The 20696-nt window shown below is 36.8% G+C and overlaps 1 protein-coding gene across 2 annotated transcripts in view; it reads left to right on the top strand.

Annotated features, from left to right (window-relative positions):
* The window catches only part of LOC311077544 (uncharacterized protein), a 471588-nt gene that overhangs the window by 87532 nt on the left and 363360 nt on the right, over positions 1 to 20696 (top strand). The window contains exon 9 of one of the 2 annotated variants that reach the window (XM_084106075.1): positions 14798 to 14853. The exons of the other annotated variant lie outside the window; for it this stretch is intronic. Within the exon in view, the coding sequence (XP_083962201.1) occupies positions 14798 to 14853 (56 nt within the window). The remainder of the gene's footprint in view (positions 1 to 14797; positions 14854 to 20696) is intronic. 2 annotated transcript variants of the gene reach the window in all.

Raw genomic sequence — 20696 nt, 5'->3', positions numbered from 1 at the left:
TTTACAGCAAGGGTTAACAGTGTACGATAATGTCCAGTTCTGGTTTATTTTCTTTGCTCTTGGCTGACATGTGGCATTGCTGTGCAGAGGTGTAAAGTCCAGGTTCAGAAAGTAAAAGTCCTCCTCAGTATTTTGTTCCAATCACCTGGATTTGCTAATTCAGACAGGAGAGAGAACTAATTAGTGAAATCAGCTGCTGAGTTCATGGGTGGAATAAACATATGGAAGGACTTTTACTCTTTGGCCCCTGGATTACCCACCTCTGCTAATATGTACCTTTGAGGGACTAATATGTACTCTTTAGGTACAAAAAAAGGTCCTTTTGAAAAGGTACTGCCACAGCGACGGCTTTTGTACCTTTTTTTCTGAGAGTGTATAGATTAGTATTGCATCCTTCATATCTCCAAAAAGTCTTTAGTTTTATTATATTTATAAAAGAAAGATAGGCTGTACCGAGTCTTTCCGGAAAATACGAGCGGCTGGAGGCGTGCCGTGTGGGCGGAGCTAAAGAATTACGAGCATACATACAGAACGCGTTTTTGCTTAGAAAAACGTGAGATGGGCAGTGAAATGGGGGAAAAACACAAGGTCTCGAGAGTTTTTTAAAAGTATAAATGATTTTAACTTGAGCGCAGTGTTTTTAGAACACCATGTCATGCGCGAGTTTTACAACATTTGTTTGGTTTACTCGTGGTTTATGAGGACATGAATTGGTTTATGGATTATTGTATGTGACTTAGCAGTAGCAAGCGGAACAGTTTTGCACATCAGACTAGTATTTTCATAGAAAAACAATGGAATAGTAGCACATTTCAATGAAGAAGTGCGCTTTGTGTGAACCTAGGGGCCCTAGGTTTATTATGAAATAATTCATTTATTTCAACATATTTTCACACTCTTTGTGTATTGTTGTTTGGAGTGGTTTTACAATAAACAAACAGACACCTACAGTGGCCAGCTAAACAAATGTACACTCTCAGAAATAGGGGTACAGCAGGAGTCCATTTCTGTCCCCGAAGGTACATATATGTCCCCAAGCATTAAAAGGTACAAATATATACCGTTTCTTTTAAAGGTTAAGGTACAATATCAAAAGACAGCCTCTGCTAAGTAATTTTTTTATTTTTTTTTTAAAGGTTTTAATGATACCTTAATCATTTAAAGGTGCATTGCGCAAGAGTCTGAGTTTTCGCAGAACTACGCCCCCTCTGGCGGCAAGCGAAACTGCAACCAGAGGTGTGCACGCTCACGGACCACACGCACACGCACGCTTGCACGAGCACGAGCTGGTCATAACCCAAGGAGCATCAGCCGCACAAATCTTTTGTTTACATTCATAATGTCTTCAGAGGTAATAAAGTTTTAAATCTGCAAGTAATTTAAAATATGTGAAAGGAAAGGCAATTGAGTAAATAACACACTTATGTGTGAGGGAAAAAATGGGGGTAGTAGAAAACTTCGTTTTTTATTCCCATCTATCTCCATGTTGAACTGTGTTATGTGTTTACTGTATCCACTTATGACTATTATTATTATGGAAACGTTCATGAACAATATAAGTTATTACTTTGTAAAAGCTCAAAATAGTAATCATGATACCATACCATACACAGTCGGTCAACAAAGTACACCCAAATGTCTCAAGGTAATAAACAATCAAGTGGCACTATGACGTTACCATAAAAGCCAAACAGGCTAATCCGCCGAAGATTTGCGGGGGTTTAGCCTGTTTTATTGATCAGCTAAGTAGCATATTCCAATAGCAATACATCGTAATTAAGCAGTAATTTGCTCAAAATTTGTGTCTAAGTATCTAACTTATATATCAGCATTTTATATCACAATCATTCTGAACCTGATCACTGACAATGGTAAGTTAGTAAAACCTATTCCGATTGTACATTTATCTAGCTTACGCTAAAGCATTACACATTTTATGGATCGTCATTTATTGTCATTATTGGCCGTATCAGACATTAGAGAATGGGATATATCTTACCTTTTTATCAAGAAAAAAGCCAACTGAGGATCCCGTTTGAGCCCTAGAGCAGACCGGAGATCTCTCCATTTGTTGAAAGTCTTCCCCTATGTTTACTCTCGTCTTACCCCGACGCCTGTCTGACTCCAATTTGGACCTTTTGGTTGCACTAGACAAAAGTTCTCTTTTTTTTTTATCTTACGTGGAGTTTGCGTTGGTGTTTGAAATGAACTACAAGCCGGTCTCTACGGAGAATGGCGGCGTCGGCGCATACACAAACCTGCCAGACATATGAGCGTGCCGTGAACGCGCATGACGTCACGCCCAGTCTCAGATTCCGACCCGAATCCCTCTTATTTATTTTACTGTACAGGATTATAGAGGCAATCGCAGTGATCAGAGAAGGGCTCATTCAGCCCATCAGGCAATTGTTTAAGCATGTATGGGTTAGAAAACGGGTATTTTTAACATGAAAAGTTGCGCAATGCACCTTTAAGGTAGATTTTAACTTATCACTATATTTGAGTAGCCTTGAAATAAAGGAAATAAAAGTTTTGTAAGTCAATTTACTGATATTAAACCATTATAACACAGCAAAAACTCCAGTGTTAAATGAACTTTCCTGGGAGTTTATTTGGCTCCAGACTCAAGAGTGTTAAAGTGTTAAAATATGAGTGTTAAATTAACAATCAAGAGTGCTAAAGTTAATGAGCTAATTAAGTGATTCATTGAGTGATGATTGAGCATTATTGAAGACACCTGATGTTAACAAGCAGAATCACTGAAGGAGAAAATATATATTTTAAGACACCGTTATGGTGATCAGTGTTTGCTTTAGTTGTGTCTTTTGACCCTTGAACTGTTAACATTAGGTTTTGTTTGGCTGTTGTATCTGAGTTATAATGGCTAGATGAACAAAGAGATAAGTTGATCGGTGGTGTTGGTTATGTTTTGACTTAATCATAATTTGATCTGAATCACTGAACTCATTTAAAGTCTAATCTCTGACTTAAATGTATATTGTTGATTACAACATCACTGTGATTCCACAGCATAAGATCCAGAATTTTTGAAATAATCTAAAGGATTTCTTAAAAGTTGTACTTAAAGGTTAAGGTACAATATTGTACCCTTGAGGGTACAGCCCCAGTGACAAGCCATTGTACCCCTAAAGGTACAATTATGTACTTTATTTTCTGAGAGTGTATGTAGAGCCAGCCCTGATTGGCTGCTTGAATCTCAATTTAAAAGAATGTCCAGTTCCGGGTATTTCTTTCTTTTGGCCATCGGTGGAGAAGAAGTCATAGCACGGTTACTCATGGTTCTTACAGGGCTTTCAACCGAGGAGGTCCTTCAGAAAATATCAGAAGCAGGCATAGAAGTAACCGAGGTCGAGATGAAAGGACATGAAATGGACTTTCAGGCAAATGTCATTTACTCGGATGATAATAATTTATATGTCACAGTTAGACACTGAGTTTAAAATGAAATGTTGGAAAATGTGAAAATGAAGAGGATTTAATAAATTCTGATTTTAATTCAGCGTGTGTGTAATATATATATATATATATATATATATATATATAGGGCTGTGCGATATATATCGTGAGATTGTTATGCGCATCTCGTCAGTAAAGCCGGTTCCTTGATTAGTAGTAAATCACCATCACCTGCTTTCAGATGGCGCGGCATTTAGGGCTGAGGAGATAATTAAGTGATTAATTTAGTGATGATTGAGCATTATTGAAGACACCTGATGTTAACAAGCAGAATCACTGAAGAAGAAAATCACAAATTGTAAGTTACCATTAAGGTGATGGGTGTTTGCTTTAGTTGGGCTCTAGACCATTATATGTTTACTTTAATATTTACTGTTGTTCGTCTGCTGTTATTGATTTATAACAGTTAAATGAACAAAGTAAAGTGTTATTGGTTATGTTTTGACATAATCATGCTGTGATCTCAAAAAGGAAACTTATTGAGATAGTTTGATTTAACTTGTTAGCAGCAGTTTAGTGATTCTTCAGCCTATGATTATCAGTATTTTACTTATAATTCTAAATATTTAATAAATATTGTTCTGATCAAAAGACATTCAAATAAATTCATTTAAAACACAGACATCAATAATCAGCCTGTGAATCTCAACAATGGTGACAATAATAAAGCATGTTGCAGTGGCTGCCACCAATCACAACTCATTAATGGCTCCCATCATGCATTGCGGTATGAATAAATTATGATCTGAATTGTCTTTGTAATTTACTTTTCCTAATTGTATATTCTGCTCCTCACCATTGTTGAGATGCATAGACTGAATCTTGACATCTGTGTGTGCCTAAAATAATGATTTTTTTTAAACAACTTTTAAGAAATCCTTTATATTATATCAAAAATTCTGGGCATTTATGCAGATTCACAGTTATGCTGTAACCATCAACATAAATCGAAGTCAGAAAGAAGGATTTTAATGAGTTCAGTGATCAAGTTCAAATGATGATTGTCATAATATAACCAATACCATCAGATCACTTTTTTCTTTGTTCAACTGGTGATTATAATTAAGAAACAACAGACAAACAAAATCTAAAGTTAATAATATATGGGTCAAGAGTCCAACTAAAGCAACCATTGATCGTCATAACGGTAACTTACAATTTGAGATTTTCTCCTTCAGTGATTCTGCTTGTTAACATCAGGTGTCTTCAATAACGTTCAATCATCACTAAATTAATCACTTAATTATATCATTAACTTCAACACTCTTGAGTGTGGACTCATACACTCAGGGTTCGAATTATGATTTCATCTTTGTGGGGGTCTCTTTAAAAAAAAAGAAAAAAAAAGTAGCCTATGAGCAGGAGCGGTAGCTTAATAATGTAATATAAAAATATAAAAATTTGTAAATATAATACAAATTTAATAAAAAAGCGTTGGTAACACAATTCAATTTAAATAGTACATTTGGTTTAATTTGTTGAGAATTTTCACGTGAGTGAAATAGATCCGACAGATTTGACCGTGTAATAAAGTGGTCCAGTGGTAGAACATTTGTCAAACGCGTCAGAGGTTCTGGGTTCGAATCCGCACTCATATCAGTTTTTTTTTTTTTTTCATCAAATCCGATTATGTTTATAAGTGGTTCTATATCAGGCAGAGACACGTTTGTGTGCATTTTGTTTTGTAATTTTACTGGAACGAATAGAGAGTCTCCACAACGGATTGAAGCGCGCCCGAGTGAAGACTGTGCGCGAGCCACAAACAAACACACCAATGATCGCAGCGGCACTTTTATCACTTGATTTAAGCATAAGGATGTACCGTAGTGTGATGACGATCCGAGATCCCGCGAGATCCATGTGTTTGGCATCTTGTCCTATCTTTTAAGTCATGCTACAGTAGTCTGAAGGAAAAAGTGCTTTATTTGTAAAATAATAATAATGGTGCTGATGATTTTTAGAGACCCCCACAGGTGTATGATTTTACTGCTTTCATGGGAGCTCATCCTCTCTCTATGGGAGCTCAGCTCCCACTGGCTCCCACGTAATTCGAACCATGCATACACTCCCAGGAGTGTTAATTTAAGACAGGAGTGTTTGCTGTGTACAAAGAGCCGTAGTTAACTGACAAGCTGAGCCATATCGCATTAAATATCGCTGGCGATAGGTCCGCGATATTAATGCGATATGGCTCAGCTTGTCAGTTAACTACGGCTCTTTGTAGTAAATGCCGCGCCATCTGAAAGCAGGTGATGGCGATTTACTACTAATCAAGGAACCGGCTTTACTGACGAGATGCGCATAACAATCTCACGATATATATCGCACAGCCCTATATATATATATATACAAGATTGGTCTCTTAAGGTACAAATCACAAGGGTACAAATATGTACCCTTGAGGGTACAGCCCCAGTGACAAGCCATTGTACCCCTAAAGGTACAATTATGTACTTTATTTTCTGAGAGTGTATATGAGTCCACACTCAAGAGTGTAAAGTGTTAAAATATGAGTGTTAAATTAACACTCAAGAGTGTGAAAGTCAATGAGATAATTAAGAGATTAATTAAGTGATTATTGAGCATTATTGAAGACACCTGATGTTAACAAGCAGAATCACTGAAGGAGAAAATCACAAATTGTAAGTTACCATTATGGTGATGGGTGTTTGCTTTAGTTGGGCTCTTGAACCTTACATGATTACTTTAATGTTTACTGTTGTTTGACTGCTGTTATTGATTTATAACAATTAAATGAACAAAGTAAAGTGTGATCTGACAGTATTGGTTATGTTTTGACATAATCATGCTGTGATCTGAAAAATGAAACTTATTGAAATAGTTTAATTTAACTTGTTAGCAGCAGTTTTGTGATTCTTCAGCCTACGATTATTAAGACTTTACTTATGATTCTAAATATTTAATAAACATTGTTCTGATCAAAAGACTTTGAAATAAATTCATTTAAAACACAGACATCAATAATCAGCCTGTGAATCTCAACAATGGTGACAATAATAAAGCATGTTGCAGTGGCTGCCACCAATCACAACTCATTAATGGCTCCCATCATGCATTGCGGTATGAATAAATTATGATCTGAATTGTCTATGTAATTTACTTTTCCTAATTGAATATTCTGCTCCTCACCATTGTTGAGATGCATTGACTGAATCTTGATGTCTGTGTGTGCCTAAAAGAATGATTTTTTATTTTTTTTAAACAACTTTTAAGAAATCCTTTATATTACATCTTAAATTCTGGATATTTATGCAGAATCACAGTTATTCGGTGGTCAACAACATAAATTTAAGTCAGAGATAAGCAAATAGGGAGCTCAGCGATCAAGCTCAAATGATGATTGTCATAATATAACCAACACCATCAAATCACTTTATTCTTTGTTCATCTGGCAGTTATAACTCAGATACAACAGCCAAACAAAATCTAAAGTACACATAAAATGGTCAAGAGCCCAACTAAAGCAACTACCCATCACAATAATGGTAACTTACAATTTGTGTAGTTACATTTTACATTTTAGTTACAAATTTGTGATTTTCTCCTTCAGTGATTCTGCTTGTTAACATCAGGTGTCTTCAATAATGTTCAATCATCACTAAATTAATCACTTAATCATCTCATTAACTTCAACACTCTTGAGTGTTCATATACACTCCCAGGAGTGTTAATTTAACACTGGAGTTTTTGCTGTATACAAAGAGCCATAGTTAACTGACAAGCTGGACCATATCGCATTAATTATCGCTGGCGATACGTCCGCGATTTTAATGCTATATGGCTCAGCTTGTCAGTTAACTACGGCTCTTTGTAGTAAATGCCGCTCCATCTGAAAGCAGGTGATGGTGATTTACTACTAATCAAGGAACCGGCTTTACTGATGAGATGCGCATAACAATATCGTGCGATATATCGCCCAGCCCTACTCCAGACTCAAGAGTGTTAAAGTGTTAAAATATGAGTGTTAAATTAACAATCAAGAGTGCTAAAGTTAATGAGCTAATTAAGTGATTCATTGAGTGATTATTGAGCAATATTGAAGACACCTGATGTTAACAAGCAGAATCACTGAAGGAGAAAATATATTTTTTAAGACACCGTTATGGTGATTAGTGTTTGCTTTAGTTGGGTCTTTTGACCCTTAATCTGTTAACATTAGGTTTTGTTTGGCTGTTGTATCTGAGTTATAATGGCTAGATGAACAAAGAGATAAGTTGATCAGGTGGTGTTGGTTATGTTTTGACTTAATCATAATTTGACCTGAATCACTGAACTCATTTAAAGTCTAATCTCTGACTTAAATGTATATTGTTGATTACAACATCACTATGATTCCACAGCATAAGATCCAGAATTTTTGAAATAAGCTAAAGGATCTCTTAAAAGTTGATCTGATAAAACAAATATTTATTTTAGGCACACACAGACATCAAGAATCAGTGTATGAATCTCAACAATGGTGACAAACAGAATATTCAATTAGGGAAAGGAAATTAGTAAGACAATTCAGATCATAATTTATTCATACCGCAATGCATGATGGGAGCCATGAATGAGTTTTGATTGGTGGCACCCAGGATGCACTGCAACATGCTTTATTATTATCACCATTGTTGAGATTCACAGGCTGATTATTGATGTCAGTGTTTCTTCATAAAGTAATTTTCAATGCCTTTTGATCAGAACAACTTTTAAGAATTTTTGGATTATATTGAAAATCTTTTGCTGTAGAATCACAGTGATGCTGTAATCAACAATATACATTTATGCCTGAGATTAGATTCTAAATGAGTTCAGTGATTCAGGTTAAACTATGATTATGTCAAAACATAACCAACACCAGCTGATCAACTTTTCTCTTCGTTCATCTGGCAGTTATAACTCAGATACAACAGCCAAACAAATTCTAAAGTTAATGATTTAAGGGTCAAGAGCCCAACTAAAGCAAACACTTATCTCCATAATGGTGTCTTAAAAAATTCAATTTTCTCCTTCCGTGATTCTGCTTGTTAACATCAGGTGTCTTCAATAATGGTCAATCATCACTCAATGAATCACTTAATTAGCTCATTAACTTCAACACTCTTGAGTCTGGAGTCATATAAACTCCCAGGAGAGTTCAATTAACACTGGAGTTTTTGCTGTTGGACCTCAAGGTACATATATGTAACTTTTTGAGGATCAAAAAGCATTAAAAGTTACATATATGTACCGTTCCTTTTAAAGGTTAAGGTACAATATTGTACCCTTGAGGGTACAGCCCCAGTGACAAGCCATTGTACCCCTAAAGGTACAATTATGTACTTTATTTTCTGAGAGCGTATGTAGAGCCAGCCCTGATTGGCTGCTTGAATCTCAATTTAAAAGAATGTCCAGTTCCGGGTCTTTCTTTCTTTTGGCCATCGGTGGAGAAGAAGTCATAGCACGGTTACTCATGGTTCTTACAGGACTTTCAACCGAGGAGGTCCTTCAGAAAATATCAGAAGCAGGCATAGAAGTAACCGACGTCGAGATGAAAGGACATGAAATGGACTTTCAGGCAAATGACATTTACTCGGATGATAATAATTTATATGTCACAGTTAGACATTGAGTTTAAAATGAAATGTTGGAAAATGTGAAAATGAAAAGGATTTAATAAATTCTGATTTTAATTCAGCGTGTGTGTAATATAAATATAAATATATATATATATATATATATATATATATATATATATATATATATATATATATATATATATATATATCATTGTTGTCAACGATTGTACCCTGTCAAAGCCAATTTTGTACCATTTTTGAAGGGTCCATTTTTGTATTGTTAAATAAAGGTACAAAATTGTCACCACAGGTACAAGATTGGTCTCTTAAGGTACAAATCACAAGGGTACAAATATGTACCCTATGCCAAGGGTACAATATTGTACCCTTGAGGGTACAGCCCCAGTGACAAGCCATTGTACCACTAAAGGTACAATTATGTACTTTATTTTCTGAGAGTGTATTTAAACACACACATACCATACACTCTCAGAAAATAAAGTACATAATTGTACCTTTAGTGGTACAATGGCTTGTCACTGGGGCTGTACCCTCAAGAGTACAATATTGTACCTTAACCTTTAAATGAAATGGTACATATATGTACCTTTTAATGCTTTTTGACCCTCAAAAAGGTACATATATGTACCTTGAGGTCCAACAGCAAAAACTCCAGTGTTAAATTAACTCTCCTGTGAGTTTATATTGCTCCAGACTCAAGAGTGTTAAAGTTAATGATCTAATTAAGTGATTCATTGAGTGATGATTGACCATTATTGAAGACACCTGATGTTAACAAGCAGAATCACTGAAGGAGAAAATATAATTTTTTAAGACACCGTTATGGAGATCAGTGTTTGCTTTAGTTGGACTCTTGACCATTAAATCATTAACTTTAGAGTTTGTTTGGCTGCTGTATCTGAGTTATAACAGCCAGATGAACAAAGAGAAAAGTTGATCAGGTGGTGTTGCACTGTAAAACCCAACAAGTTAAGCTAACTCATTTCATTTGTGGAAACCGATTGCCTTAATTCAATTAAGTTTATAAAAAACAATAATTATAAATAAAGTCAAACTGTTTAGTAATAAGTGAAGCTTGTAATGTTGTTCGTGGAGTTGTTTAATCCTCCTCTGCTGAGATCTTGAGATATTTAATGTCTTCTTTTATCTCCAGTTGATTTTGCTGTGGCTGGAAGTCAGTTGTAGTTCTTGTGTTTCTCTTTCCTTCAGTGATTCTGCTTGTTAACAGCAGGTGCTCATCACTAATGCTCAATCATCACTTAATTAATCACTTAATTATACAATTATCATTCTGGGATCTAGAAATGTTCTATAACTCATTCAGTTTGAGTTCTGTTTCAGTCATTCAAGTTTCGGTAATATTTGAGTGCTGTGAACTCAATTGTATTTAGTTAATATTACTGTTAGGTTTTACAGTGTGGTTATGTTTTGACATAATCATAATTTGCCTGAATCACTGAACTCATTTAGAGTCTAATCTCTAACTTAAATGTTTATTGTTGATTACAGCAGCACAGTGACTCTACAGCATAAGATCTGCAAATGATTTTCAGCATTTTCAATGTAATCCAAAATATTTCTTAAAAGTTGTTTTGATCAAAAGACTTAGGAAATTAATTTATGTAGACACGCTGACATCAATAATCAGCCTGTGAATCTCAACAATGGTGACAATAATAAAGCATGTTGCAGTGCATTCTGGGTACCACCAATCAAAACTCATTCATGGCAGGGCCGTGCACAGACATTTTAAGGGGCAGTGGCCTAAACCAAAAAAGGGGCACTATTTTGTTTTTTTTTGGGGGGGGGGGGGGTTGGCACACTACAAAGTGTGCCAACAACAGAAAATGTAGTTATTTGTATTAGATCTGATCGAAAGTACAATAATTTGATTAGACAAGCAGCTAATTCTAAGAACGTGGATATGTTGTACACAGGGCTGGACTGGAAAAAATAAAATAAAAAAATCAGCCCTGGCATTTTGGTCCAGACTGGGCCACTATATGATCATAAACAGCACCCATCTTTGCACGCCCTTAAATATATGCATACCAACTCCAATTCCTTAAAACCACTAATGCCATGTAATGAGTGAGTATATGAATGAGTTAGAGTTAACAGATGAAATAGGCTAAGTAAAAATTTGACATTTATTAATACAGTGATGAAGCCTAAAACAAGCTATAAGCTGCACTGGCAAAGCAATACCAGTGTTTCTCACAGGATTTTTGGTAAAACTGTGGTGGGTGGACCTCGGTCCTTCTAGGGGGGTTTGGGGGCATGTCCCCCCGTAAGAAAATTTTGTGCATTTTAATGTTAAATTCATCAATCTGGTGCACTTTGAGAGTTCAAAATTAAAAGCTCCAACCCATATTCAGTGTGCAAATTAAACAAAGAAATATTCAAACCTCTTTTATTTACAGTGTCTATTTACATTACCCCTACTACATAATAATAATAGTTATAATATTAATCAAATGACAGTAATAGCCATATTTTGTAAAACAATAAAGGAAACTTTCATAATTAGTTTTGTACCAATTTCTTTACTTGAAAGAGATATAAGCACATGATCTTTTATTTTATTTTTATTTTATTTTAAACTGCATCAAGCTTTTATTTTGGCGGAAAACATGGTTTACAAACGCCTCTCATTAAATTTCTAGTGAATTGCGGTAATCGTCAACTATGCAGATGTGGAAATGATCTGTAACTCGGTTATGGGTTCCTACACTCATGACATGGCCTAAGTGTTTTGAAAGTAGTTCTGCTTACCGCAGGCTCTACACTTTCTCATCTCTCTCCTGATCCTCCTCACATCTGCCACAGGAGCTGATGAAGGTCAGAAAACATACACTACCGTTCAAAAGTTTGGGGTCAGTAAGATTTTTAATGTTTTTAAAAGAAGTATCTTCTGCTCACCAAGGCTGCATTTATTTGATTAAAAATGCAAACAAAAACAGTAATATTGTGAAATATTATTCCAATTTAAAACAGCTGTTTTCTATGTGAATATAATGCTGTTCTTTTGAACTTTCTATTCATCAAAGAATTTTGAAAAAAAAAAAAATTACACAACTGTTTTCAACATTGATAATAAAAATGAATGTTTCTTGAGCATCAAATCATCATATTAGAATGATTTCTGAAGGATCATGTGACACTGAAGACTGGAGTAATGATGCTGAACATTCAAGCTTCGATCACAGGAATAAATCACAATTTAAAATATATTAAAATAGAAAACAGTCATTTTAAATTGTCATAATATTTCACAATATTACTGTTTTTTTTTTTTTTAATAAAATAATGCAGCCTTGGTTTTCTTTTAAAAACATTAAAAAATCGTACTGACCCCAAACTTTTGAACGGTAGTGTAAACAAACCCAGCACCGCCAATTAAGCAAAACAAAACAAAACGGATGGGCCGCCGATGTACAAATGTTATGGGCCGTTAAAAAGAAAAAGAAAAAACAATAGGCCTAATAATAAAAATAATGTATGAGTATATGAGATGTATCGGCCCAAAAAGCACGTCCGCCCACCGGGAAAGTGCGCGGTATGCATGATGGCCAGTCCAGCCCTGGTTGTACAAGTTGTTAGCACAAGTAGAAAGAGCCAGAAGCCAGAAGACCAAGAGCAAAACATTACCGACATAAATACAACAAAAACAAATTTCGCAGATTCAACCACTGTCCTGCATAGCCTACCTGTTAATGCGACAGCTTTCGTGAACTGTCGTGTAACGTTACTGTGAGTGATGCTGCGGAGCGAGCGGGAAAACCTGGAGCGGATTAGCGGAATGCTTTGAGCGGAGCGGTGGGGGTGGGGAAGAGGGGCACCTCAGTCGATGAGGGCAGAGGGGCAGTGGCTCTAGCCACCGGGCCACCCCCCTGTGCACGGCCCTGATTCATGGCTCCCATCATGCATTGCGGTATGAATAAATTATGATCTGAATTGTCGTACTAATTTCCTTTCCCTAATTGAATATTCTGTTTTTCACCATTGTTGAGATTCATACACTGATTCTTGATGTCTGTGTGTGCCTTAAAGAAAGATTTGTTTTATCAGAACAACTTCTAAGAAATTCTTTATATTATTTAGAAAAAACTGGATCTTATGCTGTAGAATCACAGTGATTATGTTATCAACAATATACATTTAAGTCAGAGATTAGACTTTAAATGAGTTCAGTGAATCAGGTCAAATTTTGATTATGTCAAAACATAACCTACACCACTGGGTCAACTTTTCTCTTTGTTCATCTGGCTGTTATAACTCAGATACAACAGCCAAACAAATTCTAAAGTTAATGATTTAAGGGTCAAGAGCCCAACTAAATCAAACACTGATCACCATAACGGTGACATAAACATATTTTCTCCTTCAGTGATTCTGCTTGTTAACATCAGGTGTCTTCAATAATGGCAAATCATCACTCAATGAATCACTTCATTAGCTCATTACCTTTAACAATCTTGATTGTTAATTTAACACTCATATTTTAACACTTTAACACTCTTGAGTCTGGAGCCAAATAAACTCCCAGGAGAGTACATTTAACAGTTTTTGCTGTGTTATAATGATTTAATATCAGTAAATTGACTTACAAAACTTTTATTTCCTTTATTTCAAGGCTACTCAAATATAGTGATAAGTTAAAATCTACCTTAAATGATTAAGGTATCATTAAAACCTTTAAAAAAAAAAAAAAAAAAAATTACAAAAAAAAAAAAAATGACTTAGCAGAGGCTGTCTCTTGATATTGTACCTTAACCTTTAAAAGAAATGGTATAATGCTTGGGGACATATATGTACCTTTTTGACCCTCAAAAAGGTACATATATGTACCTTGGGGGACAGAAATGGACTCCTACTGTACCCCTATTTCTGAGAGTGTACATCGCATGCTCCATAGATACGTTATCATGTTGTTTACTTGCTGTGCTTACGTGCCGATAGCTAACAAAACACAGACATTTGAAGCAGTTTTACTCACCGCCTGCGGTTCCAACACACGACCGTGAACCTTTATCGTTGGGACTGCTCCATCCTTAAGCATTAGACGATCTGCAAATCTGGCAAATACTTCCCTAAAGCCGAGCACAGCGCTTTGATGGGCGTACTGCTTTCGCTCTCTCGCTCTGGTCTACGGGTGCGCACGCGCCCTTCCGGGAGAAGTGCCCTTAGTATGGCACTCCGCTCCCGCCTGTCCCTATTTGATGAGAGTGGTCATGTTTGCGAACCTCGGGGTGTAGGACCTGCTGCTGCTGAGGCAGCACGGAGAATGCAGACCTGGGGTTCGCAAATGGATCTCTCGGAGGGGTTGGAGACGGGCTCTGCCTTATCTTCTCCCTTTTCCTGTTTTCGCTCTCTCACTCTGGTCTACGGGTGCGCACGTGCCCGTCCGGGAGAAGTGCCCTTAGGACCCGTATAAGGAAATGCCGCTGCATCTGACGTAACACATGCCCATACTCGAAAAAAACTTTCCGAAACTTGTGACAAACCGGAAGAAGTATTTTTGGCACAGAAATACTCCATCAAACGTACAACTTAATTTTTTTAAACTTTGACCATGTTTAGCATGGGAATCCAACTCTTTAACAGTGTAAAAAACTCAGTATGCATGAAATAGCATTTCACACCCCCTTTAAAAAAATTGTTGTAAATTTTACTCATTTTAATCAGTGCACTGTAGTCTTTTTAGTTATTTTGATCTTTCCCGATGTTGTGCACAGAAATGGACTGTGATCAGTTTAAACCTCAGCCTGATGCAGAACACACACCGAATAAGGTATAATGTGTACTTCTGCTTATTATGATTGTTATAATTATATAATTAATATTATTATGTTATGTTTTAACTATTTTATGTTAAAATAGCATTTAATGTTCATATATTATTCATATTTGATGTGTTCTCATTTCTTTGTGTTATTAAAAGTTATCGTATCTAACTTTGATATGATACCTTGAAAAATAACGATATTCAATACCATTTTCGATACCACAGGGAAAAAACTGCCATATAGGTTTTTTTTTATTATTGTCTCATAATTGTTTGAAATATTGATTACACACAGCACAGGTAGGCTTTATTTTAAACTTTTTATAAAATTCTTAAAGAAAGACAAGTAAACAGTCAGTAATAAAATAAGAACAAATATATAAATTGCAAAGAATAGCACAAATAAATACAATAGAATAAAGAGACAAATGAAAAAATTATTTAGTTCCCTTTCAAGGGGGCTTGCGATGCGTCAATGACGCTTTGGGAACGCCTCCGTGTGATTATGTCTGAAGCACGTATGTCAACTAGTCCAATAGGAAGAATAAGCTTCACGGGCGGGTGACGTCATGACCAGGAAAGGATAAAAGCACATCCGGTGCAACCGGCGCTAGCTTTTGTGCCTCAGCAAACGCTCTATGTCAAAACTGTCTGTACACAGCAAAAACTCCAGTGTTAAATTAACACTCCTGGGAGTGTATATGAGTCCACACTCAAGAGTGTAAAGTGTTAAAATATGAATGTTAAATTAACACTCAAGAGTGTTAAAGTTAATGAGATAATTAAGTGATTAATTTAGTGATGATTGAGCATTATTGAAGACATCTCAACAATGGTGACAATAATAAAGCATGTTGCAGTGGCTGCCACCAATCACAACTCATTAATGGCTCCCATCATTCATTGCGGTATGAGTAAATTATCATCTGAATTGTCTTTGTAATTTACTTTTCCTAATTGAATATTCTGCTCGTCACCATTGTTGAGATGCATAGACTGAATCTTGACGTCTGTGTGTGGCTAAAAAAAAGGTTGTTTTTTTTTAACAACTTTTAAGAAATCCTTTGTATTATATCTAAAATTCTGGATATTTATGCAGAATCACAGTCATTCTGTGATCAACAACATACATCTATGTCAGAAATAAGGATCTTAAAGAGTTCAGTGATCAAGCTCAAATGATGATTGTCTTAATATAACCAACACCATCAGATCACTTTTTTCTTTGTTCATCTGGCAGTTATAACTCAGATATAACAGCCAAACAAAATCTAAAGGTAATAATATAAGGGTCAAGAGCCCAACTAAAGCAAACATTGATCGCCATAACGGTTTCTTACAATTTGAGATTTTCTCCTTCAGTGATTCTGCTTGTTAACATCGGGTGTCTTCAATAATGCTCAATCATCACTCAATTAATCACTTAATTATCTCATTAACTTCAACACTCTTGAATGTTAATTTAACACTCATATTTTAACACTTTACACTCTTGAGTGTGGACTCATATACACTCCCAGGAGTGTTAATTTAACACTGGAGTTTTTGCTGTGTATATTTATTGTTTGTTTGTCACGTATCTATTGAAAGTCATGGTGCAGCTATTCAAGGCGTGTGTTCCTCCCTGCCCTCGTTTCCTTACGGGTGGGGATACACAGGGGGGGATCTTTGTGTAGTTTTTTTGGTAGTGGAGCATGCTATGTCGGCCTTCGAGGGGGCTGACTGTCAGCATTGTGAGTGTCCCCCGCTCCGCTCCCGCCTGTCCCTATTTGATGAGAGTGGTCAGGTTTGCGAACCTCGGGGTGCAGCTGCTGCTGCTGAGGCAGCACGGAGAATGCAGACCTGGGGTTCGCAAATTGATTTCTCGGCGGGGTTGGAGGCGGGCTCTGCCTTATCTTCTCCCTTACCCGAGGGATCCAGTGCTCTCTTGCCTTTGTCGGAAACCCGACCTGCGGCTTCTTCCATCCGGGATGAGAGCCCCATGCTTCAGTGCTCTAGCTCCGAGGATGTAGAGATGTACTGAGCGTGGCTGGTAGTGACACAAACACGAGAGAAGAAGATTTGCCATCTTCTTCTCCTGCATATGATGAGCTAGTGGAGGTGATAACTTGTGCTGTTGACAAATTAAAGATTGACTGGCCAGCAGAGAAAAAAGACGCTCGTCCTAAAAGCAAGCTTGACGGGCGCTTTTTACAGTCTAATATATCATCTCCCTCACGAGCGCTTCCATTCTTTCCCAATCTGCATAGTGAGCTATGTAGATCGTGGAACAAACCATATTCATCACCTCTTTTCACTTCCTCAGGGGACTGTTCTGCCAACCCCGCCACCCTTGGTGCCTCGGGGCGCAGCGGTCTTCAGCGAGCTTTTGGCTCAACGTCAACTCAACGTTGCGTCAGTATGTTTCAGGTCACCGAAGGGACTGTTACATTAACACCAGAAGCCAGTCTCGAGAGACTAGTACCCTTAGTAGATCTTCTAATAGAGTGACGAAAATATCTTCTTGGGTCCTGCAGATAATAGAGAAGGGTTACAGAATCCAGTTTGGTTCTCATCCACCTCATTACAATGGGGTACTACCCACGTTAGTTCATCCCGAGCAGGCTTTGGTGATGGAGCAAGAAGTAGAGTCTCTATTAGCGAAAGGAGCTATTGAGCAGGTGTACTCGCCCGACAGAGAATCAGGGTTTTACAGCCGCTACTTTATTGTTCCAAAAAAGGATGGGGGGGTTGCGTCCCATTTTAGATCTTTGTGTGTTGAATCGTGCAGTCATGAAACTCAAGTTCAAGATGCTCACACTCAAACAGATCGTGACTCAAATCAGATCCGAGAACTGGTTTGTCACGATAGATTTAACCCTCTGGGGTCTAAGGTGTTCTTGGGGTCCTTGAGATGTTCTGACATGCTCTTACATTTGTGCTTTTTTCAGTTGCTTATAAACATATTAATGGCAATTAATTACACTCTATTTAGCACAAACAGGGCTACCATAATATGTGAGCAACATGTATGTACATGTTTGTATTTTTGAGAAAATAATGTTTATGCATGGTTATTGAAAAAACAAAAAATGAAAATGTCTGAAATAAGGCCACAAAACACATACTAAATATGTGTCAATAAGACTTCTGAATAATGCATTTTGTCACCTAGAGTTTTTTCTTCAAAATTATGTGAAAATCATCCTTCCTAATCATTCACATAAAACAATACATTGATTTAAATTTTGTACGACACTTTTTGTTTGGAAAGGTAATATGCGGGTGGGCGTGATTCACACCTGAGGAGACAATGGGCCCCCGCATAATGAGGCTGCATACGTAATGAGCCTTTCATTGTTGTGGCAAATTCATAGTTCTTTTCGGTTCAGATCTCAAAGAAGTTTCTCAGAGTCGAGGTTCCAGGTCAGAAGAATTAACTTTATTGACAAGCAACAAAGTGAGAAGCCGGCTGGCCATCCGGACATCTAAGGTTACAATGGCCAGTGTTCATGTCTTATACTTTTTCTTATCGCTAGGTGCCCAATGGGCACCCTCAAATCTATCTCTTCCCCTCTGTCACGCCTGGTGACTTTGATGCAATTAGCTCTATTGGTCAAACACCTCAGAACCTCACCTAATGGTGTTCTGTTTCATACAGTATTTTGACACCTTGCATTTCTTATGCAACTGGGTATTTTTCCATTCTCTCATCCTTTTCAGACCTATTTTTTCATGCTTGTCATTTTATTGCATCATACTTAAACATGAATCAAGGGAAAATTCTCCAACATATCCCCCCTTTGGGACTAATTAAGTCCCACCTTCGTTTCTGTCCCAGAATGTATCTACATGAATAAGCCTCTCTCTGTTATCTATCAATCATGGCCAATATAGACCATCCATCTTTCTTATCAATAGGCCCACTCACGAAGGTACACCCTGGAGGAATAGTGAGACCAAACATCTCCGCCCCCACTTGACTAGAGTGGAGTAAAAGATCCCACCTTCCTTTTCTATTATCAGTCTTGGAGGGATAGATTACTTCAAACATTTGATTTTTCAGCATAATCAACATATCTCAGTGTATAGACTTAAAATTAAGATTGTTTTCATCATAATCAACATATCTCAGTGTACAGACTTGCAGTTAGAATTGTCCCACGGTGCCAGAGGAACTGCACAGGCGCTTCCGGTGGCCTGGAGTGCTATCTGGGTTGCTCCATCGTTGCCAGAGGTGCCCTGGGCTAGGGCTGGGCGATATATCGCACGATATTGTTATGCGCATCTCATCAGTAAAGCCGGTTCCTTGATTAGTAGTAAATCACCATCACCTGCTTTCAGATGGAGCGGCATTTACTACAAAGAGCCGTAGTTAACTGACAAGCTGAGCCATATAGCATTAAAATCGCGGACGTATCGCCAGCGATAATTAATGCGATATGGCTCAGCTTGTCAGTTAACTACGGCTCTTTGTACACAGCAAAAACTCCAGTGTTAATTTAACACTCCTGGGAGTGTATATGAACACTCAAGAGTGTTGAAGTTAATGAGATGATTAAGTGATTAATTTAGTGATGATTGAACATTATTGAAGACACCTGATGTTAACAAGCAGAATCACTGAAGGAGAAAATCACAAATTTGTAACTAAAATGTAAAATGTAACTACACAAATTGTAAGTTACCATTATTGTGATGGGTAGTTGCTTTAGTTGGGCTCTTGACCATTTTATGTGTACTTTAGATTTTGTTTGGCTGTTGTATCTGAGTTATAACTGCCAGATGAACAAAGAATAAAGTGATCTGATGGTGTTGGTTATATTATGAAAATCATCATTTGAGCTTGATCACTGAACTCCTTATTTGCTTATTTCTGACTTAAATTTATGTTGTTGACCACCGAATAACTGTGATTCTGCATAAATATCCAGAATTTAAGATGTAATATAAAGGATTTCTTAAAAGTTGTTTAAAAAAAAATAAAAAAATCTTTCTTTTAGGCACACACAGACATCAAGATTCAGTCTATGCATCTCAACAATGGTGAGGAGCAGAATATTCAATTACGAAAAGTAAATTACATAGGCAATTCAGATCATAATTTATTCATACCGCAATGCATGATGGGAGCCATTAATGAGTTGTGATTGGTGGCAGCCACTGCAACATGCTTTATTATTGTCACCATTGTTGAGATTCACAGGCTGATTATTGATGTGTGTGTTTCTAAAAAAAAAAAAATTTGAAAGTATTTTGATCAGAACAATGTTTATTAAATATTATGGGTTAAAAGAAACATACTGAAAATCATATGCTGTAGACTCACAAAGCTGCTGCTAACAAGGTAAACCAAACTATCTCAATAAGTTTCATTTTTCAGATCACAGCATGATTATGTCAAAACATAACCAACACTATCAGATCACACTTTTGTTTGTTCATTTGACTGTTATAAATCAATAACAGCAGACAAACAAAATTTAAAGTGAATGTATAAAGATCAAGAGCATAATCATAATGGTCAAGAGCCCAACTAAAGCAAACACTGATCGCCAAAACGGTGGCTTACAATTTGTGATTTTCTCCTTCAGTGATTCTGCTTGTTAACATCAGGTGTCTTCAATAATGCTCAAGCATCACTAAATTAATCACTTAATTATCTCATTAACTTTAACACTCTTGAGTGTTAATTTAACACTGGAGTTTTTGCTGTGTAGTAAATGCCGCTCCATCTGAAAGCAGGTGATGGCGATTTACTACTAATCAAGGAACCGGCTTTACTGATGAGATGCGCATAACAATATCGTGCGATATATCGCCCAGCCCTACCCTGGGCACTATCTGGTGTTGGAGCAGACAGCGGGTTT

This window comes from Abramis brama, assembly GCF_963993115.1.
Source record: "Abramis brama genome assembly, chromosome: 2".
NCBI classification, from domain to species: domain Eukaryota; kingdom Metazoa; phylum Chordata; class Actinopteri; order Cypriniformes; family Leuciscidae; genus Abramis; species Abramis brama.
The sequence above is the reverse complement of the archived record's forward strand: the minus strand, read 5'-3'. Positions and strand labels throughout refer to the sequence as shown.